At 43.6% G+C, this 26,071-nt stretch overlaps 1 protein-coding gene across 3 annotated transcripts in view; it reads right to left on the reverse strand.

The window, feature by feature from the left end:
* RBL2 (RB transcriptional corepressor like 2) overlaps window positions 1-26,071 on the reverse strand; it is a 104,880-nt gene that overhangs the window by 61,884 nt on the left and 16,925 nt on the right. For 2 of the 3 annotated variants that reach the window (XM_088471860.1, XM_088471859.1), the window contains exons 2-5: window positions 18,132-18,262; window positions 16,549-16,749; window positions 14,861-14,925; window positions 572-700 (exon numbers count right to left, since the gene is read on the reverse strand). In XM_088471860.1, coding sequence (XP_088327986.1) covers window positions 572-700; window positions 14,861-14,925; window positions 16,549-16,749; window positions 18,132-18,262 — 526 coding nt within the window. Of the gene's footprint in view, window positions 1-571; window positions 701-10,406; window positions 10,510-14,860; window positions 14,926-16,548; window positions 16,750-18,131; window positions 18,263-26,071 lie in introns of those variants that run through there. The other variant, XM_088471861.1, reaches the window with a different exon arrangement.

Raw genomic sequence — 26,071 nt, forward strand, 5'->3', positions numbered from 1 at the left:
TAATATTAACATGGAGGACTCAGAGGGGCACTATGTGGCATACTGGGAGGGGCACTGAGGCATAATATTAAGTGGTTCTGTGTGGCATACTGGGGTGGAGATGTGTTTCATACCGGAGGCACAATGTGTCATAATTTTATTCATAGGGCCCCCCACAAACCTTAATCCTGTCCAGAATGTAATGTACTGCTATTAACATTCTCTATTATTATAACTTTTCCGGCAGGAGCTCCTTATTAAATAGCCCATACAAATATTCCAAATAACTGCGATAAGGAATAGTCATTTTCATGGCCATAGTACTATTACAAATGTATAAGACCCTAAATATTTTAATCTAACAGAGCACCAGAGATCTCTTGCAATACATCAAAACATTACAAGAAAAGTAAAATCTTATTTGAATAAGAAATACCATAATTAAAGGCTAACATGGAATATACATGTTACATTAAGTGTATAATTAAGGTAGGACTACTATCCAGCATCTGCCATTAAGGATTAATCTATTTGCCTATATTCTCAGCACATTTTTATCTTTAGCTCCTTATATAATCCATGTATTTCATACCTTGGAAGTCGAGATTCAAGAGCTCCCGGCGGTTAGGGCACAGCAAGGCATTCCCATAAACCAGGTCCAAAGCACAGAGCAGGAGGTGGTAAGAATTCACTAGATCATCACTTATCATCGGAAAGTTTCCTACAAAATAAAAGTCAAAAGAGGTTTGGAATTGTATATTTAAAGCCATGATGTGTCTATATCACTAATATAAAATAACCTTTAATGCACTGCGGTCCCTCACCAAATATATAGTTGTAAGGACAACATCTTTGTATACTACAATAAGTGTAGAATGTATGAATTTTGCTCTTACTTCTGCTTTTGTTTAAAGCACCTCTAGTAGTCGGGAGGGAAGAAATGATGCAACCAATAATTAAAGCGTGAGCAAATAAAAGTGTGTACTGTCTCATTGTGAGAGACACAGAATGAGAGACAGAATGCTGACTGCAGTTGCTTCCAAACAGGTCGTTCTTTGTTCAATTAATTAATTGTATGACATTTAATCCTATTTCTTATTTTCCTTTTGTATAACAGCAACCCGCTATTTAGCATCCCATGGCCTGAGGAAGAGACTGCATGAGATAAAGAGATGGAAACCGCTCCAATTGTTTATATGGCTCGTTAGAGACAGTGGCCTAGGTGATGTTGGCAGGAAAAGTCAGAGAAAAAGCCCAACAAAGAGGGATGACTGGAAGACTCTGGAGTGGTGTCTGAGATCGCATTATCCCCAGTCTCCACAAAATGTCAGCTGTGGAACAATGTTGTGGAACAATGTGTTGCATCCATCAGAGTTGCATATAGGAGATCCTATGCCAAGACACATTGAAGCTGATCTGTCACCAAAGGTCTGCTTTCTTTTTTTCTTAGTTACTTTGACAAATAGAGGGCCTGATTCAGACCCACTCGCGAGCGGCTGTCCGCTCGCAAGTGGGTCGATGTTATGGACTGAGCATGCGCACGACGGAGGGAGCTCCGCGTGCGCATGCGCCAGACGCGACGAGCGAAGGAAAGTCCTTCGCTCGTTGTGTCCGATCAAAGGGGGCTTGTTGTCAATGTTGATTGACAGCACGCCCCCTTTGGTGGGCGTGCCTCCCTGACGGGGGCGTTCCCACGGGAACGCCTCCCGTCAGAAGCCGGCCCACTGACATCACTAGTGATGTCAGTGGGAGTGATTTTGGCTCTGATAGAGCCAAAATCACTCCGGAGCTTGCGGTTGAAAACCTCAACCGCAGGCTCCGGCTCGCAATTTCGATGGTCGCGATGGTCACGACCATCGCGGCCATCACAATGCACGCTCGTATAGCCTGTGGGTGGTGACCCACAGCTATACGAGCGTCCAGGAGGACGCTCCATTTTCATGGAGCCCGGCCCTCATTCAGAGTGTGCGCTCTGCTCAGAGCGTACGGCTCTGAATGAGGGCCAGTGTTCCTTCATTATATCCCTTCCTTTAGGTCTCCTACACAAGAGTGTATAATTAAGGAATTTAGGGGTCTATTTACTAAGCCTTGGATGGAGATAAATTCGACAGAAGTAAGGTGCCAGACAACCAGCTCCTAACTGCCATTTTTCAAATATAGCCTGTGACATGGCAGTTAGGAGCTGATTGGCTGGTACCTTACTTCCATCCAAGGCTTAGTAAGTAGGCCCCTTAATATGTTCTCAAAAGCACAAATGCACTTTGACATATAGTCCAAAAATCATTGCAAGTAAATAAGTGTATACTTCGCAGACACATTTTCTGATTACAAAGAAAAAGTATGGTGGTCGCTCATATCAGCTTAAAGACATAGCACTAGTGCTTGTAAAGGACGGGGTTTACACTGAACCACAGAAAAATAGATTCCCTCCAGCTCACTGAAGCAATGTCAACAAAAAATACTTAAATCCTACATTATTTATTTTATTTATTTATTATCAGTTATTTATATAGCGCACACATATTCCGCAGCGCTTTACAGAGAATATCTGGCAATTCACATCAGTCCCTGCCCCAGTGGAGCTTACAATCTATGTTCCCTATCACATGTACACACACATACACACTAGGGTTAATTTTGTGTTGGGAGCCAATTAACCTAGCAGTATATTTTTGGAGTATGGGAGGAAACCGGAGCACCCGGAGGAAACCCACGCAAGCACAGGGAGAATATACAAACTCCGCACAGGTAGGGCCGTGGTGCATGATAATAGAGATTCAGAGGTATTAGTTACATACATTTGCAAATATATGAATAAGCGCCAGGCCATCGTCAAGGCTCCTCTATACTGGCGTCCCTAACATTAAGGGGTTCACGTCACGAAAAGGGGAAAAAAGGTGATAGTGAAGTGTAAAGAATAGATGTGTAAAGCACCTGTGCTATGTCATTAAGCTGATATGAGCGACCACCATACTTTTTGTTTGCAGTCTTGAGAGGCATGAAGGGAGCCAGTATTGGGAGGATGTGCTGGTCCTTATAGTGCCATGTGGAGGTTTGTGGGGTACCTCAAAGGTGAGTAAGCTCTCAGTTTATACATGTGCTGTTATTATGCAGTACACTAATTTGTAATTAGTGGGTGCTACTATTATGTAGCAATAATTATTTTGGGGTGAGCATTTGGGAGTGGGGCCCCCGGAGTTGTTCTGGCTGGACCTTTTTCAGGGCATCACCACTTAATTCACATAGATATTTTTTATCACTTTTCTAACTGCTTGTTTATTATTTGTCATTTTAATTATTTACACATCTATTCTTTACACTTCACTATCACCTTTTTTCCCCTTTTCGTGTGATGCCCTGGGGATGGTCCTTAGCTGGAATTGTTTGGAGTACCTTGCTTTTCGGATGTGAACCCCTTAATGTTAGGGACGCCAGTATAGAGGGGCCTTGACGATGGCCTGGCGCTTATTCATATATTTGCAAATGTATGTAACTAATACCTCTGAATCTCTATTATCATGTAGGATTTTTTTGTTGACATTGCTGGAGTGAGTTGGAGGGAATCTTTTTTTATGTGCTTTCTGATTAACAATCATTTTGTGCCATGTTATGTTCCTTGCAGTGCTCAGAAGGGGATGTCAGCATTTCGACCGCCGGCTTTCCGACAGTGAATGCCCAGCATGGGACTAATGATATGCATCTAAATAACAATGCCCATCATTAGCCGCTTGCCGAAATTCCGATGCCTGGCATACCGAACGTAGGTAAGCCGGGCATCGGGAGCTGTTAGCTGCGTGGGGGGAGGGTTAGGTTTAGGGACTCCCGGGGGGACTTAGTAGGCAAGGGGAAGGAGGGGTTAGCGTCAGGCACACCTGGGGGGGCAGGTTAGGTTTAGGCACCCCTGGGGTGAGGTTAGGCTTAGGCACTGGGGGGGGGGGGGGAGGTTGGGGTTAGGTACCACTAAGGTAAGGTTAGGGTTAATACTTACCCTGTCGGGATCTCCATCTGCCGGCCTTCCGGCATCGGTATTTTCAACCTCTGGGCTTAGGTCCGGTGGTATACAGTAACATACTGATTCCGCTAAGAAGTATGGACATGGTATAGCAGGGAAACGTTCAGACATCATTCTTAATGCAGAATCATACATTAGAACCTGGTTCACATTATAAAACATACTTCGGGCAAAATTCAATTAGAGGCGAAAAGTTGCGGCCGGCGGAAAGTATTCACCGCTGCAGTCTTTACGCCTCATTCGCCTGTTTTAAAGTTTTCACGTACTTTCACAATGCACACTTCCACTTTTCGCCCCAGTCCAATTGCAAAACATGTGAAAACGCATATATGCAAAACCTGCGAGTGGCAAAACTAGCAAAAGTACAGCATGTTTTGGAGAAATCAGTCTGTACCCCATAAAAAGCCTGACTGACCCTGTGAATCAATATAGAAGTGTATTAATAGCCCTAATAAAAGTATTTTGGGGTCTTAAATTGAGTGAAATGGCTGTTATATGCATATTTGCATAAGTGTAGAAGAATGATATAAAGCAATTTCTTATGGGAAAAATAATTGCTGCAGATAAATTAGGGGTACATTAAAATGGGTGCTAGTGTATTTTTGTGTCTATAAAGTGCAGTTTAATTTTTTTTTTAAAATACACCTGCTGCAGCCACCTGCAATCCTAAAACCACCTGTCCCATCCATAGTGCCCCCAAAATACCTGACCCAGTACTTTAAACCCATTTTCCAACACATTTTACATTTTCACCCCAAAAATAACATATCAATATTAGGCAAATTTTTTTAAAAAAATGATTGCCTTATTAGTCATTAGGGGGTGCCCAAAGGGTCCTGAACCAACATCTTTTCTCCTGCCTATGAGGTGGTGAACACGTTTCGCCTGTTTCTGCCTATGGAGCTGTTGTACCTGCGAGAATGTCCGGGAATTGAATAGCGCAATATGCGGGCAGGTGGCGAAAAGCTCGCATCGGCGAACGCTTTCGCCAATCGCGACTTTTCGCCTCTAATTGAATTCTGCCCATAGTAAGAGGGTTACTTATTAAGCTTTGCAGCCCTGTAAAGCAGACAGCAGTTTACACGTCATTAACACTAAATTAAGCAGATTATTTTTCAACTGTCTAATGCAGGTGCTGTACACAAAGTGGCAGCACACCATGTTTCCATACAACACGTGGGGACATTACAGCTGTGCAATTTATCAACCTCCAAGCTTGACTAGGATAGTGAACCTTATCTTCAGAATGTAATAACATGACGGAAGGAGTCAGCCATGTGCCAACACACTACTGGGAAAGAACCTAACAGTGTAAACAGAGCCGGATTAACAGCAGGGTGACAAGGGAGGTGGTCCTGGGTCCGTCTGACCCACCAATTACTGAGAACAGGTGCCCGATGACACCTGTTCTAGGACGGGGCTGCTGCATAGCTGCTGAATGCATAGTGCATACAGAGCAGCTCCTGCTGAGTACCTTCTGGTCTATGTACTAAGCCTTGGATAGAGATTAAGTGAATGGAGATAAAGTACCAACCAATCAGCTCCTGTCACTTTACAGGCGGTGTTTGAAAAATGACAGTTAGGAGCTTATTGGTTGGTACTTTATCTCCGTTGACTTTTTCTCTCTCCAAGGCTTAGGACATAGACCCCCCTTAAGTGTGTAATGCCCGTGACACTTAAGGGACTCGGGAGCCGCTGCACTATGCATTCAGCAGGAGCCCCATCTGGATGCCAGAAAATCAGCAGGAGAAATGTCACTTGCAGACATCCATGCTCTCCAGCGCCGGCTTCATCACCTCTACAGTAGCTACCGTTTTCGGTTTCTCCTCACGTGAAGCAGGAAGCTCTCTGTCACTTTGGCCAGATGTCAATAAAGTTTGTTTTATTGACAGGACTTGGGAAGTCAGAGAAGTAACAGGTGCAGAGGCGGAATATGTGTGTGTGTGCGCAGCCACCGCAGAGGGCGTCACTTATCATTCACCCTCTTTGGCAGGACCATTCTTAGTATAAACTGCGGTAGTCGGCTTCAGCTATATACGCCGCAGACTAAGTAGGAGCGCCATTATTGCCACGGAAAGTTTATTCTTAGTACATGAACCCCTAAGTTTCTCGCCTGTCCCCAGTGGCTGTAGTTAAGGCGCATTTCTGAAAAACATTCCAAGTGTCCCATTATTACAGAGTCGGTGTTCCTAGTAATATCCTTACTTACACCGGGGTTTAGCTATTTGCCACCCTCCTGTATACCTTATATTCCTATTTGCCATATATATATATATATATATATATATATATATATATATATATATGCACTGTTTGTACAGTACATTCATTTTGTGATTATGATTACAGCTGTTTCTATGCATATTAAAGAGAAAATCTTCAATAAGACTATTAATTAATAGCAGTAAAGATTGTAGGCTCTGCTTAACAGCACAAAACAATTAAAAGTGTTTTGAATAAAGCTAAATAGAGTCAAACAAAGTCAAAATGTATATAAACATACACACATATACATACATATATATATATATATATATATATATATACACACATGTTATTAGCAGGTCTGAACTGTACAACAATGCTACTATAAAACAACAGACAAAAACAGGAAGTGAAATGACGACTATATTTCACACTTGTGTGGGGTGAAAGTACTGTGGGTAGAAGCCTGTTTGTAATCTTGTGTATAATACGCAGACGTGGCCAACTGTGATACAACATAGCCCCAGATGCCACAGTAATGTGCTGATAAGCTGGAGTGTTGCAGTCAGGACTCTTTTCCCTGTTTCCATGGTGATACAGTGTACATGTACAAAAAGAAATAAGCAGGCACAAACCAGTATTATTTTTATGGCAATTTTGCTTTATCTTATGGACAGTCCTAACTACTATAACTGTGGTATTAAAATGAAAGGAACAGAAATTATCAATTACTTTTAGATCACATCCCATTATGTACAGTATGGGTCACTATCAGGGCCAAGTTGTTTTACTATAGCATTCAGAGACCCAAATGTGTATCACCTCAAAATAAACATGTCCACCACGACTGCAGATCAGTCAGGGCTGGGACAAGTGATGAGGAGATGGGGCATTTAGAAGCTATATTGGCTCGCTTGGTCACAAATAACAAATTCCAGTATTTAGAGGGGAATTTACTGAGCCAGCTTACCCCTCTGCAGAAATTTATCAATGACTTGGCAGACTCGGTGAATTCCAGTCAACATGTTCTGAGTGTTGACATGTTTCATTTTGTTGGAAGATAACATGTCGACAGCCACAATATCTATGTCAACATAATGTTGACATGTTTAAAATGTCAACATAAGGAATTAGGGTTAGGTTGTGGTTAAGATTAGCTTTAACCTAAAAAACTATTGTTGACATTCACAATGTCGACATATCATACCCAACCTGACTCCACTACTTATCTGAACAGGGAGAATTCACACAGCCATACTCCACTTGAAAAAAGTTTTTTTTTTCAACTCACTACAGGGATCTCCACTTATCCCATTATTGCTCTAATAAAACAGAGGGTGGTCATAGTTTTAAATCTAGACAATATAATATATTTTAATTTATATAATTAAAGTTCCCAAACTTTTTTAAATCAGGTGCCCTAGAGTATATGGCCATTGATTTCACGGCACCCCTAAGCTAGAAGTTTGTTATTGAGAAATTCAGAAAAAAATGTAGTGAAGTAGTAAAGTGAAGTAAATTGTGTTCCTGTCATCCTTAGGCTCAGTTAAGTGGTAGTGGACAGGTTTGTGCTTCTGTTTGTCCACATATTTACATTACATTGACCATAAATAATTTGACTTGGCTTCTGGACCAACAACCTGAGGCACCGCTGCAAGTGTCCCGAGGCACCCCAGTTTGGGAACCACTGAGTTAAACCCTTGATGCTTGCCAGTCTTGTGATAATACTTACACTCTACAAATAGGAGGTTTCTGCTTCTGATTTCTTCAGCTACGAATATCAGATGTATTTAACATCATAGTGCATAGACTCCCAAACACTGGGCCTGATTCAGACCCGGTTGCAAGCGCGGAGCGCTCGCAACCAGGTCGATGGTGGCCTAGAGCGCATGCGCACGACGGAGCCGGCTCTGTCGTGCGCATGCGCAAGACCTGGACAGCGACGGGCAATCCATTGCTCTGGGTCTCGTACTAAAGGGGGTGTGCTGTCGATGTTGAGTGACAGCACGCCCCCTTTGGTGGGCAGGCCGGGGGGGTGGCTGCCCAGAGGGAGGCGTTCCCATGAGAACGCCTACCGTCTGGGGGCGGCCCCACTGACATCACAAGTGATGTCAGTGGGAGAGCTTTCGGCTCTGTTTGAATAGTAGCAGATGAGAAGTCATGCAGGTAAATACATTTAGTGATAACCTGGAGCCTCCTAACTCCATAACAGACAGCATAACTCCTCTCATGTACAGTATTTAGCAAGACTGAGTGGATGTGACATCACTGCTTCTGCCTCCTGGTATGAATTAGGGATGTGCAGGCTCGGATAGGTTCGAGTTTGCACGTTGAGTTCGGATTTTTCCCTCCAAAAAAACGGAACTCAGAAAGAGGCTAAACGTCATCTTACATGGACGAACATCATCATTCCTGGACAAAAGTTTTTATGTTGCTGTAAGAAGTTTACTTTGCTGTGAAGACCTAGGGAATGTGCTCTCGGACCAAACCTCATCTCCTTGTCCCTCTTTCTACCACCCCTGCTCAATCTTGGCGCCTTGGACCTTGTCTCATTTCTTCTTCACTGGACTTGTTTCTTTCCCCATTTTCACCTTTTACTACCCTGACAAAGCTACTTCCCTCTTTAACTCCATCTTTATGATCTACCACCTCTGGAAATGTCCCCAAATAGGGAAATAGCATTAGAGACACTCCTGTTCACTCTCAGACTTCCTTCATATCAAACTCATGCTCTCCTCTCACAGGTCTGCTGTCTCGCTCTCTCCAACCCCTGCGGCCCCTTCGCGATCTTAAATTCCTTCCACTTCCCTCCCCCCTCCTTGCCCTTCATTTTGCTAATTACATTTCCTTCACAGCTGCTACTATACAAATACATTTCCTCCCTAAATCCTTCAAGCTCCATGTACTTGTAATGCTGGCCAACCAAACCTTTCCTCCTTCCCCACCACTGTAGACAAAGTCTAATCCCTCCTCCTTCCCATAATTACTGTTACCTTTTCATTATAATGGCACCACAGAGTGTCTGTAGCGCCATACAGGGAAAATGACAGTGATACACACAAACAATACAATATAAAGAGGTTCAAACCGTTTGTCTAAATATTTCACCGTTTCATTTTTTCCATGTACTGTTTGTTTGAACCTTGTTATAGTGTTTGGCTTGTGTATGTGTATCATTGTAATATTCCCTGTACGGCACTACAGACACATAAAAGATGATAAGTGTGTGACAAGTGGTTGGCAGTATAAAATGCAGCAGAGAGGCCACCTTAGTCCTTGGGGAGTGTCAGAAAGACAATCCTGACTGAGGAAGGTGCAATAGGTTATGTGAGGAGCGTAGGCATGCTGTATGAGGCAAGTGTAGTCTAGCCTCTCAAGAAGCCAGGAGGAGCATGGGAGTAGAGATGTGACTGTATGAGAGAGAATTTGGGTCAGAAATAGATTTGTTTCAGATGAGGGGTAACAGTCCCATGCTTGAACAATGATGGGAAAGTACCACTGCTTTATTCCTTACATCCAGTCTCCCCCCAGTTCTGTCACCCCACCATACAAGTGCTGCCAGAACATGACATTTTCTTACCCATGATGCTACTAAAACTTATCAATCTCTCATCATCTCCTGCCTGAACTACTGCAATCTCCCCCTATCTGGCATTTCCCTGACCCATCCAAGCCTGCTTCAATCCATCTCATATGCAACAGTTGTCTCCCACCGCACCACTTTGCAAATCCCTACACTGGTCCCTACTGTGTCTTCCTGAATCCAATAGAAATGACTCATACTTATCTACAAAGATATTGTTACCCTCAGCAACGACGACACGGCTTCAGTCATACAGATGTGCCCTCGTACACCTAGCATCAATACGCCATCTGTATTCATCCTATAAATGAAATGATCTCCCTATCCCTCCCCCCACACAATCTCTAGTCAGATATGTTGATCTTTACCTTGTTAATTGGCAGCAGTTGTAGAGAATGGTTACAGTAATCTTATGCTTGGTGTCACACTCTATAAAGAGCTTAGTGATGCTGTCCCTTACTCCAACCTTTTTTTTTGTATGTTTTTCCATTTGATACGTTACTTGCATACACATATTATATAACAATAACTAATTCTCGCATAGTACTCAAACATTTCTATCACTCTGTGAGACTGTAGATTGCATTGCCTGGACCTAAAACAAATCTGTATTCACTGCAGACTTACGTTTTAGCTGTATACACCCCAGAGACAGACCGTAAACATTATGCTCTCCGCCAGCTCCAGGAAGGGAACAAGCCTGCTGTTAGTCTCAGTCCAAAGTTTGCAGCAGCTGTCAGACTCCACCAGAGTGAATCAGAATGACTGTCTGACAAGTAAATTGTCGCTGCTTAGTTCTCAGGCTATAGGGAGAAATACACAGACAAGCCCAAACTTGCCTTCTGTGTGTGGTTGCTATGATAAACTACTAGTGATGCTGAACCTGGAGCCTGGCAGATTACTAGGGGGTTATTTAACCACCCTATTAGGTTTCCAGATTCAAGACTATTAGGACAGATCGTTAACCCATTCAACGCCAAAAGGCAGTAAAAGCCTCATGTATTAACTCATTAGTGTGCAGTGATGACTGGGAAATAGTGATGCCTTTCTACTGTTTGTAGGAATACATTTTAGTAGTCCAAACTGAGCTGATAACATATCAATATTTTTTTTCCTATTTGCAAACTGGCAATTTACATCTCTGTACAAATCACAGCAATAGAAATGTTAATACCATGTCTTACAGTCTATGAATATGCACAATGCAAACTGCAGGAGAGTAAAATAACAGCACAATGCTCCTTTGTGACTGTCACTGATCAGTTTGGAATGAAGTGCAGAACAAGCTTTTATTTTCCTGGATGGGATTATTATATAAATATAGGAGTAGAGAGGGTACATTAATTTATTACACAAAGTATTTTCCCCACCTCTCAGGTCCCCCAAACCAGGTCTTGGGACATCAAAACATTTGACTTTATTTACAGTTTGCAACTATCAATTACTCATCTGCTGGAACATTTTGACCGGTTTGATAGAACCCTTTAAAACAGCAACTTGATACATAATAAAGACCCAATTTTTCTGACTCTCGTTACGAAATTTAATACATAAATGATGATATTTTATAAGCAAAACAAACTGATGTACAGTAGCAATACTAGCAATACTTTACATTCTGGAGCATCAGACAAACCACAAAAAGAGACTTAAATGGATTTCACAGGGGTGTTTGTGGCCATAGAGCAGGTGTGCCCTTGAACTGAGCTTAGATTTTGAATTGACCCTTATTGGATTGGTACCACTGTGCCAGCCTGGCAGGGCATTAACATTTAAAAGTGCATCTGCGGCATGGTTACAAAGGACAAGGTCCTCCGGCTGCTCCCAGGTAGAGAGGGCTACCAGTGAGTAGTACCACTGTGCTGATGTGTGGCCATAGGGCAGAAGAGTGAGCAAGCGTCCATGCGTGGACAGGATAAAGGAGGCAGGAGGGATCCACATTCAGGAATAAGGGACAGCTATTGAAAATTCTGTTATCACTGTACTACCTACCATAAGACTCATCACTTTTTCACATTATATTCATCCTCCATGTACCCAACAATAACAGTTGTGCAGCACATCTATGCTAAAGTAGCAATATTTTATTGAAAGAAAACTTCAGGGGAATTTTTTAGTGGGCTAAGCTTTCCAATTCATTCTGCTAATGACATTATCACTGGGGCGTAACATTACATTACTCCACCACTTAGCAAGATTTTCTGTGTGGCATGCCCATGCCATCGTACCAAGGCCTTTACACCTTACCTAGAAATGAAAATATATAAATAATATCCAAAACTCATGAGCGAAGCTAAAGCTGGGTACACACTGGCAGATATTGGCCGATCAATTGTTCAGCCAATATATTGTATGCCCGTCGGCCAGTATGTACCATCGACTGCGCTGCAGCTGATGCCCAATATATCTGCAGTTATATCTGTCCATCGCGCTGTGTGTACAGGTGGTCAGTAGACCGCCCGTACACTTACAGCAGACGCCGCGTGGTGGGGGGGCATGACGCCTCCCCCCCCCCTCCCGGCCAGCGAGATTCTCAGCCAGATGATAGTTGTTCAGTTTGTAAGAACAACCTTCATCTGCAGATATAAAAAAAAAAGAGACAAAACATATTCAGGCGCTATGGTGGCTCAAAAATTCACAATGTATAATAGACCAAATTTGAAATTTGTGGTTCTACTTGTGATGTTTTTAGAGGAAAGTTCCTTGTTCAGATGAATAATGTCTCTGTATATCACGGATAAGTCCTCTGCTGCTAATAAGAGGCCTTATCCGTGATATTCATCTGAACAAGGAACTTCTGCTCTAAAAACATCAGAAGAAGAACCAGGGAAAAAGATAGGACATTTTTCAAATTTGGTCTATTATACATACAGAGATTAATTGTGAATTTTTGAGCAACCATAGCGCCTGTAAATGTTTTGTCTCTTTTTTTTTTTTTTTTTTTTTTTTTTTTTTACATTTGTTGTCTTGCATACAGTAGGGGCACTGTTATCAAAACATAATAGGCTGCAGGTGGAAAGGGCGCCAACACACTGCTAGCTTTCAACATTTCATCTGCAGATCAATTGATCTGTTAAGCTGGGTACACACTGAACAGATATATCTGCAGAAGATGGTTGTTCATACACACTGAACAACCATCATCTGCTGCGGGTCCCGCTGGCCGGATGGCGTGTCTTGCCCCTCTCCCCGCAGCCTCTGCTGCAAGTGTACAGGCGGTCGGTAGACACACAGTGGCAGCAGCGGGCATGGGGTTGTGACACACCCCCGACCCGCCCCCGGCTGCCGGGACCCACTGCACACGTGTAACTGTATACACAAATACACGTTGAGCCTCATATAATCAGTGTTAATGAAGACCATCATTTCTAGTAATCCCACACACATGTGCTGTATTACTCATATGCTTGGTCCATTCACTAGACGACCTTTAACGACCTCAAGACAAATTTTTTTATTTTTTTTTTGGTTAATTTCTTAATTTAGAAGTGAACTAGATTTTGACAAAACCAGTTTTCTTAATGGGATAACTTAACCACATGTAATAGTTATTTTTTCTTTTAACCACCCCCTCCCTCCTACCAACAACCATATTCCCGCAGTCCCTGTTGCCCTCACGGGATGCAGTCAGGAAGCCGACTGTCAAATCCCGGCAGGGTACTAATGACAGGCATCGAAATCCCAACGCCTGTCATTATACCTACACCGGGAGCCTGACGAAGGTAAGCCGGGCGGCGGCCGCGGACAGCCGCAGGGTTGAGGGTTAGGATAGGGACTCCTGGGGGGGGGGGGGTTAGGCTCCCCCGGGGGAGGTTAGGGTTAGGCACCCCCCCGGGAGACATAGGTTCAGGCTGTGGGGACGGGGGGGGGTTAGGTTTAGGCACTAGGGGGAGCTTAGGGTTAGGGTTAGGCACCACCCCCCCCCCCCCCCCCGGGAAACAGGTTTAGGCTGCGGGGACAGGGGGGGTTAAGTTTAGGCACCCCTAAAGGGGGGGGGAGTAGGGTTAGTAAATACTTACCTTTGTAGCTGTCGGGATCTTCACTGCTGCCGGTCTTCCAGCGTCAGGATTTGACATAGGTCCGGCGGAATTTCATACCGATCCCGTGCTCACATATACCTTGAACTGTTAATGGTCAGTTCTCTAGAGATACAACACAGTGAGCAGTTCACACTTACACTTACAGGGTGTGCAGGAGGAACGGGCTGCTGTACAGGACACATGAGAGTTACATTTCTGTAAAGGCTGCTAAAGTTGCTACTCCACTCAGCAGTTACACAGACACTGATGCCAAAAAGCAGGGTACACAAAGTACCAATCATTGTGCCAAAAGACAAGTTGACACTCTCTGCATTTGACGTTGTACAGACAGAAGTTACGGCACAGGACAATACAATCCCATTTGTCTGCCCGTCAACTGCATCTCCATTGTTTTATTTCAAATACACTGTGGTGGCGTACCAAATTAGGAAAATTGTGTCAGTGTCCTAATATATATGAACCCAAGTATATACCATTTACATATACAGGGTGTCATGCCTGACACTGGTCCCATTGCCGCCCATAAACAGTCCCTGTATGTCAATCACTTTGCAAATAAATCCTCACTGCAAGCGACAATGCTAATCCATCAGGACGCATCCATCATGCAACTTCGATGCAGACGTAGCAATTAAAACATCAGCCATTTGTGAAGCATTGCTTCCATCGCCAAATCATGCCCTACACGGTATTCCACCACATACAAAGTTGTACACATATGCAAGCGCACTGCCCTTATCCGTACACCTGGATAAGTAAGCACCATCATAATCAGTACCTACAGTATACTGTATCTGTAATAAAGTGAAGCTTGCTCTGGTCATAACTGAGACACGTGATAATAAAGGGAATAATCGCTCACACTAGTTGCTATGAAGTACTTACACTGGCACTATTATAAATAACTTAATAAAATAGGAATCACCAGCACTAAACACCTCAGTCTGGAATACTCTGCATACTCTTGCAGTGATCACTGGCTAACAGAGAAAGCACTTTTTACTTCAGGAAAGAAAAAAGAAAACCCTAAAACCAATTTACCTTTGGCGTTGATGAACAGCACCCAGCAAAAGTGAAATACCTCAGGCACGGTGCAAGGCTGACGCCTGGAAGAAACAGAGAACAACAAATGTTTAGGTTACAGAAAATCTTTTACGCATCTAATTGCTTATTTTATCAACCATCTGCAAGTTCCAGGATGTTCACAACCTAGAATACTCTCGGATTATGCTGTGATTCAGGTATTCATGTACAAAGGCAATAACACCCTAAATGGCTTCCCGATCACCATTTAATGGGTGGGATGAGATGCATCCGGCCACCCTTCACTTCAATGCCGAGGTTGGTAACACCAGTATGCATGACGAGCACCGCAAAGGACCGCTCTCTCGGTAAGAGCGGCCCTTTGTGATGGAGGTACTTCTGGGTCTATGACCCAGAAGCCCCTCTAGCATCATTCTGCACATGCCCAGAAGGACGCACCAGTCTTGGGTGGTGCAGAGAGAGATCCGATTGGTTCCCTCTCACAGCAATATCCGCAACCAAGCCCCAGAGTGCATCAATTCTGGGGCTTGGTGCATGTGAGCATTTTAGGGGTTTGATCGAATTTCTCAGGTTGCTGCATCCTGCCCATTGGGTCTTAGATAATTATGTGCAGATATTCATTTAACATTCTATATCCACCATATATGTCATGAAAAGATGACCCAAAAAATATGACAATCAATAACACGAAATGACAGACGCCAATGTGTTCTACCCCTATCACACTGCCAGCAATAACCGGGGTTATTTTACGTGTATGCGCAGCAATCCGGGGATATTACTCAGGGCGAAAGGGCCCAGTTGAAATAACCCGGAATGAGCGGCCCGGCATTTCAACCTGGGTAACGAACAGTGTTGAACATGGATTCAACAGCGGTGCAGTGCGAATGGATGACCAGGGTCAATGTGACCCAGGACCCCTTCACTGAATAGGAAGAGCCGGCGCTTGGAGATGATCTCATCTCCAAGTGCCAGACTGGCACAGGACGGTGGTGACGGCATCGACCCGGCAATAAGCCAGGTTGGGCCGCTAGTTTGAAAGGGGTTTCAGCCGGATCACACCCGGGATGGCCAGTGTACAGAATCCCAGCTGCGACCCAAGTTTGCAATGTGAAAAGGGTATCAGTGAATTTGCTAACTTTCAACAAACACACTGCAATTATAATCTAATCAGATTTGATTGGGCTGACAAATATGGTTTGATCAATGCTCACAGACTCTACTTTTTTTAGTTCATTTCAGTATAGCAACAAGACATGACCTTATGTATGGGGAAGGACAAGTCCACAAAGATGGAAGTCAAACCTGTGAGTTATAACAGCAGAACAGGGCACCCTTTTGGGCAAGAATGTTGCATGACTTTTTAACACTCATCATTTACAGCATGAATGGCAAGGGTTTAAGGATGGGCAATTCTGAAACATGCCTGGAAGCTGTGCGTGCAAATACTCTCTCTACCCCAAAACATAAATTTTTCACCAGCATAAGGAAAAAAAGAAAAAAAGAAAAAAAAAAAAAAACATTTTTTTTATTCCTAGTCCTACTGGTTAAAACAAAAGGTAAAGAAAGAACATTGCTACGGTTACTCAAATATGTGTGCGCTATATAAATAACTGGTAATAATAATAATAATATTAATAATAATAATAACTTCTGCCTACATTCTGCTACCAATTAGAGCTTACCTTTGTTTCCGGCCTCTGTGCTGCCGTGGTTGTTCTTCCTGAGGGCTTTTAAAGATCTTCTGGAAGATGGGATCATACTTTTTGAAGAGTACAGCAGTGACCGTGAAATTACGCTCAAGCTTCTTCGTCCTCTCACGGAACTCTGCAGGCAGATTGGCCATGTCCTCCCACTTTTTCATTTTATTAAAAAACTCGATCAAGCTTAAACATTAAAATAAATATTATATACAGAAAATTAACCCTTACAGCTCTGGGCCAGTACAGAATTAAGGGGGGGGGGGGGGGGGATGGGCTGCACAACCTAATTACAACATTATCAGAGGTGCTACCATGCTGAGACCTGTAGTTCTATTGTAGAAAAATGGGGGGAAGCTGATGCAGACTCTGAGTACTAAGAATAATAAATATAAAAAATATATAATAAACTATCAATTAACATGGTGTTATATGGAGGTTCTTTGTACATGTTTGGCCCAAGATGTTTGCCCACCTACAACGTCACAGTGACCTCATCAGTTGGGTCCCTAACATCCCTAAACTGACACATTGTATACATTTATCTAGGACTTACCTGTAATAGTGCCCATTACATGTGTGTACTGCAATGCATGGACCAATACTAAGTAATATCACCTGGGGCAGATAGGAGGTGTACTAGCCCAAGAGAAGGGGTCTCCCACCTTCAAGTGTACCTTAAATACACATACATGGGAAAAAAGGGAGGGGATGGGCTGCACAACCTAATTACAACATTATCAGATGTGCTACCATGCTGAGACCTATAGTTCTATTGTAGAAAAAGGGGGGGGGAATCTGATGCACACTCTAAGTACTAAGAATAATAAATATAAAAAATATATAATAAACTATCAATTAACATGGTGTTCTATAGAGGTTCTTAGTACATGTTTGGCCAAAGATGTTTGCCCACCTACCACTTCACGGTGACCTCATCAGGTGGGTCCCTAACATCCCTAATACTGACATAGCCTCCTACCTGCCCCAGGTGATTTTAATTAGTATTGGTCCTTGCATTGCAGTACACACATGTAATGGGCACTATTACAGGTAAGTCTTAGATAAATGTATACAATGTGTCAGTATTAGGGATGTTAGGGACCCAACTGATGAGGTTCACCGTGAAGTGGTAGGTGGGCTTGATAGTTGCATTACAACCAAATGCAATGCATAGCAGAGCAGTGATGAATGGGTGCTGTGTGCACTGAGCCATAAGCCAATGATTGGGTAGTCTACCACTTCAGATGCCTAGCCACACACCCAGTGGTGTAACTACGTCTCCCATTGTCCCTACTGTGGCACAGCTATGCCCCTTTTATCTGTCATAATTGCAGTAGAGAGTTATGTATTTGAGCTTTTCGATCATCTGTTACAAGCTGTAGAATATATCTTTGTTAAGTAATGCTGGAGAGGATGAATACCCGATCACACTTCACAAAGCTGAAGTAGGTAAGTAAAAGTGAACAGTGCTCTTATATTTATGAACCATGTATGAAAAGGTCTTTAGGTTGCACTTTAATGCATAACTGCAGGGAAACATTTTTTGAATGGTGGTTCTAGATTACCTTAGTTCCGAAGAGGTCAGAATCCTGGTGAGCGAAACATAATTTCCTTCCACTGTCCCTCTGCCCACAGTTGGCACGGTTTGTCTGCAGGCTACATATAATGCACAAGCCAACCAATGAAGGGCATTTCCCTATAAAAGGAACACACGCATTATGTTAATCTTCTCTAATTAACGTTAGAAGTCTCAATTAACGTCAACTGTCCAAATAATAAAACAGTTTTAAAATGCAACCTCAGGCTATATTCACCTTCCACTTTCTATCTATCTATCCATCTACAAAGTTGTCCTTTACTGTTCCAGTCCATTATGCTAGAGGCAGCTGAGTATGGCTCAGCTGCTTCTGCGAGATGTTTTTGATAAATTGCAGCATAAAGAGAACAATACTCATTGCCTCATAGAATATACAAATAAATTCAGAGCTTAATAATGGTACTAATCAGTGGATCAAGCCTGACACCACTCCCATTGGACGTTCCACCAAAGTGGTGGTAGAAGTCAGTAATTCAGTGTCTGGACACGATAACCAGTAGGATACCGTTCATGTGTTGTTGCCCATGACTGTATTCAGGTCTGGGGACTATAGGGCTATAGCTGATGGTCTTTAAATCTAAACTGGTCAGTAAGATGCCCTTAAATGTACGAAGCGCATGGGTTGTCAACTACCGCCAACAGGTCATGTTTTCATGATTTCTGTCTGTCTGTGGAAATGGGTGGGATATTTACTAAACAAGCCAAATAGATGAACTCATCTGTGCATAATTAAAACAAAATCTTGAAAACATGACCTGTTGGGGGTGTTGAGGAACAGAGATGAAGACCCGTTACATAATGTACTGTAATTCTGCTTGCAATTTAATGTATTGAGTCAGCCAGCCTGGTTAGATCTGTGTACTGTATGTAACACAACAACACAGAGCACAAGACACTGCAAACTTATTATTATAGTGACCTCGTTCATTTAATGGGTTTCTTTTCTGAACTCTTTTTAAAGTACATTGGGCCTGACTTAGGGGTCTATTTACTAAGCAGTGTTAGGAGACAGAGTGAAAAGTGATAAGGTACCAGCCAATCAGCTCCCAACTGTCGTTTTTCAAATACAGCCTGTTAGATGGCAGTTAGGAGAAGATTGGCTGGCACCTTATCACTTTTCACTCTGTCTCCTAACACTGCTTAATAAATAGACCCCTTAAAGTTGTACGCTATTCCCTTGTCTACGGAGAGGAGCGCAGCTCATTTTTACTTGAAGTGTGACTGACGGTCAGGGAGTGTTTGGTGGAGGTAACGGGTACTGGCAGCAACTAATGCAGGAGTGTCACGTCACATCCTGCAACTGGGATCCCCTATGCAGGGAATATGGCTCCTATGGCTCAATTTCCACAGACTCACTCAGGACTGCAACAATTGACTGATCTGCGACTGATGCTGCGTCTGTTTACGCAATGCTTGGATCTGAAAAGCTGCAGGTGGGCGTCTCAATATATCTCCCGGCAGCTGCAACATATTCACATACAGTCAGGTGCATAAATATTGGGACATTGACAGAATTTTCATATTTTGGCCTCTATTCACCACCATAATGGCTTTGAAATGAAACAAACAAGATGTGCTTTAACTGCAGACTTTCAGATTTAATTTGAGGGTAATTACATCCAAATCAGGTGAACGGTGTAGGAATTACAACGGTTTCTATATGTGCCTCCCACTTTTTAAGGGGCCAAAAGTAATGGGACCATCAACTCAAAAGCTATTTCATGGACAGGTGTGGGCTATTCCCTCGTTATTTCATTATCAATTAAGCAGGTAAAAGGTCTGGAGTTGATTCTAGGTATGACATTTGCATTTGGAATCAGTTGCTGTCGACTCTCAATATGAGATCCAAAGAGCTGTCACTATCAGTGAAGCAAGCATCATTTGGCTGAAAAATCAAAACAAACCCATCAGAGAGATAGCAAAAACATTAGGTATGACCAAATCACCTGTTTGAAACATTCTTAAAAAGAAAGAACGCACCGAAGAGCTCAGCAACACCAAAAGACCCGGAAGACCATGGAAAACAACTGTGGTGGATGACAGAAGAATTATTTCCCTGGTGAAGAAAACCCCCTTCACAACAGTTGGCCAAATCAAGAACACTCTCCAGGAGGTAGGTGTATATGTGTCAAAGTCAACAATCAAGAGAAGACTTCACAAGAGTGAATATAGAGGGATCACCACAAGATGTAAACCATTGGTGAGCCACAAAAACAGGAAGACCAGATTAGAGTTTGCCAAACAACATCTAAAAAAGCCATTACAGTTCTGGAACAACATCCTATGGACAGATGAGACAAAGATCAACTTGTACCAGAGTGATGGGAAGAGAAGAGTATGGAGAAGGAAAGGAACTGCTCATGATCCAAAACATCCCACCTCATCAGTGAAGCATGGTGGTGGTAGTGTCATGGCGTGGGCATGTATGGCTGCCAATGGAACTGGTTCCCTTGTATTTATTGATGATGTGACTACTGACAAAAGCAGCAGAATGAATTCTGAAGTGTTTCGGGCAATTTTATATGCTCATATTCAGTCAAATGCTTCAGAACTCATTGGACGGTGCTTCACAGTGCAGATGGACAATGACCCGAAGCATACTGCAAAAGCAACCAAAGAGTTTTTTTAAGCCTAAAAAGTGGAATATTATGCAATGGCCAAGTCAATCCCCTGACCTGAATCCGATTGAGCATGCATTTCACTTGATGAAGACAAAACTGAAGGGAAAATGCCCCAAGAACAAGCAGGAACTGAAGACATTTGCAGTAGAGGCCTGGCAGAGCATCACCAGGGATGAAACCCAGCGTCTGGTGATGTCTATGCGTTCCAGACTTCAGGCTGTAATTGCCTTCAAAGGATTTGCAACAAAGTATTACAAAGTGAAAGTTAGATTTAGGATTGTTTAGTTTGTCCCATTACTTTTGGCCCCTTAAAAAGTGGGAGGCACATATAGAAACCGTTGTAATTCCTACACCGTTCACCTGATTTGGATGTAATTACCCTTAAATCTGAAAGTCTGCAGTTAAAGCACATCTTGTTTGTTTCATTTCAAAGCCATTGTGGTGGTGAATAGAGGCCAAAATATGAAAATTCTGTCAATGTCCCAATATTTATGCACCTGACTGTAGCTGGTCTGTGATGAGTCCAGCCACGGAGACAGACCTGAGAAAAAGCGGCTACATGTAGGGGTACAAGGTGGTAGTACAGTGGTACAGACTTATATGAAGCACATTATCTATGCATGCTGGAAATGTACTATTATGTTATATGTACCTAATTACTAACAACCCTGTGAACATACCAGTGAAAAATAATGACCCGTACACGCGGGATGATCAGACAACAATCAGATATAGTTGTCTGATCGTCCTGCATGTTCCATATCGAATATACGATCGCGGGTCCCTATAGCAAACAGGCTAACCTCTTCGATATCGACCAGGGTGGCCTGCAAGCACGGACGATGGTCGATATCGACCATCGTTTGGTCGTTGGAGGGGTTAAAAAAAAAAAGGACAATATAAACGATCAAACTATAAACGACATAGTTATCGTTTATATCGTCCTTTTTATCTGACTGTGCATGCACCATAACACACTTTCAGGGTTATTTTGATGCACATCCATTGCTTTGTAGCATTACTGTCACAATTGTCCTGTGTGTCAGATATGTCATATTGGTAAGCCCCAAAGACAGGTTACACAGCCCTACCCTGAGGTCCATTGTTTAAATCAAAAAATTCATTACATGCAGATAAGAGAATGTTGCCACTTTTCTTTTTACAACAATGTTCACAATATATTATAGTATATTCACAATATAATATAAATTGGGTCCTCATCAATGTGCATCAAAAGAAAGTCTTCTCTAGAACTACAGAGTCCTGGGCCATACCAAGTGCCCCATACCACGCACACTGTTGTAAACTGCGAGGAGAGAACATTTCAAAACAGGCAATTCTTCACCTAGTATCATCGTCCCCAACCAATCGTTGCGACTAGGGTGGCCAATCCCGGGCAGCTTTTTCAATCCCGGGATTGGCCTTGTTTTAAAAAAAAAAAAAAAAATGTCCTCCGGCCAGCCCCCACTGTGACTTACTGGGTGGTGGGCGACAGGGAAACTACAGCATGTAGAGGGGTGGGAGGGTGGGCGCTCCTGCTGGCGCAGGGCTGCGCAGCATGACCTCTGTCCTCACGTCACGCTGCGCAGTGAGCACAGCCAGAGGAAGGGGGAGCCGGGCAGCGTCAGAGCACTCTGCTGGAGGTGCTCAGTGCTGCCTGGCATTTAAACAAAAAAAAACATTTATGGCCAATGTTGGGATCGGGATTGGAGGCTTCCAGTCCCGTGATTCAGGACCTCATTCAGAGTCGGTCGTTGCGGCCGCACGGTCGCACGCCACCGATGTTCGCTAAACTGCATAAAATTCGCAATGCGCGTGCGCAAGCTAGCTATTACGATCAGAAATTGCTCTCTCCTTCAACTTGGCCAGGTCGGTAGTTTGAGTGACAGGATGAGGCGTTTGTGGGTGGTAACAGGGGAAGGTGCTTGTGAACGGGGGAGTGGAGATCCGAACGCAGGCGTGCCTGACTATGCAAACGGCGTTTTATGAGTGCATAATTAACTAAATAGTGTCATGGCACATGTGACATGGGAGGTTTTTACACTGACTTGATCGTAGTGCTTAAGAGAGGGTATGGTCAACCTTAAGGTCTACGACCAGCTCCGATGGTTCCCGATGGTCTCGATTAATCCTTATATGCCCGGAGATGACGGCCGCATCCTCCCCTCGCTCATCCAGCTAACGATCCCATCTTAACGACGCAACTTGCGAGCGCTTCATTTGCATATCCGGCCCCTTTTACCTTACGACCGTGCGGCCGCAACGACCAACTCTGAATGAGGTCCTCAATCCCAGCCATTTTTAGGCCAAAATCCCGGGATCCCACCGATCCCGGGATTGGCTTCCCAAGTTGCAACCTGATCTCTGCTTACGGATCTACTTTTTTAAAGTGTGTTGGTAATGAGGTGAGAAACGTAGGCTGCATAAGATACACTAGGAGACAATAACTCCCGTTTTCTCATCTCCACCTAAGCTGCTATGATCTTTGTAATCAGGAAGCATTAAGAGAACTATCAGTGTTCACACTTGCATAGATTTGCTTTCTTCTGGTAACCTTGCCAGATATTACTCATAGCTTTATGTTCATTAGGTTTAAATTAGCCAAAGACTTTAACCAGACAAAATGCTGAATTTGAGTCCATGCTCCGATCACAATGCAGGTTATGTACCACTGTCACCCGGTCGTTTCACAAATTCACTCTATTGCCACGCTTGCTGCCATAGGTTCAGGTGAAAGTATAATGGAAAAAGATTCCCAATTACAGCCAAAAACTTTACTGAAATGGCATGTACTCAGTTATGCTACTTCTGTAATCGGTTTAAATTGTTCTAAAGTATTTACCAAACCTTGTGGGAAATGGTCACTGTTGACATTGCCAGAATGTGCTATAGACGACGAATCACGAAGGACCCACTCGTGCCAATAAGATCTGGCCATGCGCATTGCAGCCGGGTTGGGTATGAAATACCGGTGGCTGACTAACCGCCGGTTCAAATCCCGACGGCGGTTGTAAGTAACCTAACCCTCATCCTCTCCCAACCCCAGTGATTCCCAACCTCGGTCCTCAAGACACACTAACAGTCCTGGTTTTAGTGATATCCATGATTGTGCACAGATGGTTAAATCAAAATAACTGAGGCACTAATTAAGTCACTTGTGCTCAAGCATGGCTATCCCTAAAACCTGGACTGTTAGTGTGCCTTGAGGACCGTGGTTGAGAACCCCTACCCTACCCTAACCCTCCCTTAGTGGTGCCTAACCCTAACACCCCGTTCCCGCACCCTAAACCTAACCCCTCCTGGGGGGTGCCTAAACTCCCCCACCCCCATAACCCTAATTTCCCCCCCAGGGTCCCTAAACCTAATCCCCCCTTCCCCAGGCTAACTGCACATACTTACCCAGATCCATAATTCGGGATTCAGACGGTCGAGATGCCAACGCCGGTATCCTGATCCCCTTACGGGATGGCGGCGGTATTCCGGCGTCAATATATCGACGGCCCGCAATCCCGTCCGCCGGCATACCCACTACATCCCATTGCAGCCAATAGGGATTTTGCAGCGTCTCCCCTCCCTGCCCACCCTTTCCTCGCAGTAACAGAGTTAGCTTCATTCATGACAGTAGCAGGTGCTTCCATGAAGAGCACCTGAGGCTAAATTTGTCTTGCCTCAGCCCAAAGACAACACCCCCCAGACCGCCCTGACTGACTAAGGAGGGGAGATTACATTCATATATATTGTTAAAATGTATTAGTATTAAGGGACCTCTGTAATAATAATCACAGAACTGCCTCGATTCTTAAAGATCCGTGCTGCAGCTGATATTTTAATTTTTAATGAACATATCTCCGCTGTGTACTAAGGGAAACTCTTAGGGAAGGCAGATGCGGTAACTTCTCTCCCTGCGAGTTATATTACCAACATTTTGACTTCTCCGGGGAAAGCTGACACTGCACATGCTTCGCTTTGGAGTTTGGGACGTAGGGGCCAGATTGTAGTCCCAGTTGGTAATAAAGGGGACTGCGATCTGCAGCGCTAATTAGAACTTTGCCAGTGAATTTCTGTGAAATCTCCAGCATTGTGCTATTAGTTCATGACAACAATTCATAAAATTATGCAGAAACTGCAGTTTCTACATATAATAATTTTCTGAAAAACCAATAAAAACAAAAACCAAAGCTTGATAAATAGCCCCCCCTCCTATATATCCTCAATCAGTGCTCTCATCCAGCATGTATAGAGAAATGTTCTATAACATTTATCACAATGGATATATTTATCCCCACTGCAGGTTCCTGTTGGGATTGTCAGATACTAGCGTTAGTCCTAAGTGTGGGGCTTCTGATCCAACCTTTATACATTGTACGTGGGATTGCCCCCTTATACGTAGATCTTGGTCATCGATCAATACATTTGCATCTACGTATCTTGTTAATTATCTTCCGTTATCCGCGGAGTGGGCGATAATGAGAGATATGGTAAGAACTTACCCTTTGTTATCTCTCTTTCTTCGAAGTCCATAGGGTCCACAGGGTTGACCTTGGGGTATAGGTTGGGAACCAAAGCCGGGCACCACGCAGTTAAAGCTTTCAGCTCCCAGGATGCACTGGGTCCACTCTCCCTATAAGCCCGCCCTGAAGCCAGAGGCACCTCAGTTTGTAAGTAGCCAAAGGCCGGAGGAGGAAAGAAAGCGAGAGAGAAGACTGGAACACTAAAGAACCATATTCACTAAGAAGGAGACTGGGAAACAGGTGACCAGTAACACAGCCCTTATGAAGCCAGGTGCGTCAGGGCGGGTGCCCTGTGGACCCTATGGACTTCGAAGAAAGAGATAACAAGCATCAACAGAAAGGCCTTCCTATGTGTAGGCCCCTGAGATAGACATACGAAGCCATCTAGCCAATGTCTGTTTATTGGCCGGCCATCCTTTCCTGTGAAATCCATAGACCACAAATAAGGAGTCCGATTTCCTGAAGGAACTAGAACGGACCACACAAATCCGGAGAGGCCGGACCACAGTCAATGAGGACACCCCAGCCGAGAGGACTGGAGTCTAAAAGGTCGGTACAATAAGTTCCTGAGGAATATGGAACTTAAAAACCACTTAATAGCCACCCAGAAAGAGACAGACGCACCTCTGGAGAGAGCATCATCGTCTGAACAGTGATCCGACGTAGAAACTCATTCCATCGGAGAGGATCACTTTTTGCAAAGGCCTGGAATGGAACTGAGCATATTCCACCCGTCCCATTCCAGAACCCACATTATTAAATGTAATGACACTTGG

The sequence above is a fragment of the Taudactylus pleione genome, unplaced genomic scaffold (assembly GCF_031769625.1).
Source record: "Taudactylus pleione unplaced genomic scaffold, aTauple2 ptg000117l, whole genome shotgun sequence".
NCBI classification, from domain to species: Eukaryota; Metazoa; Chordata; class Amphibia; order Anura; family Myobatrachidae; genus Taudactylus; species Taudactylus pleione.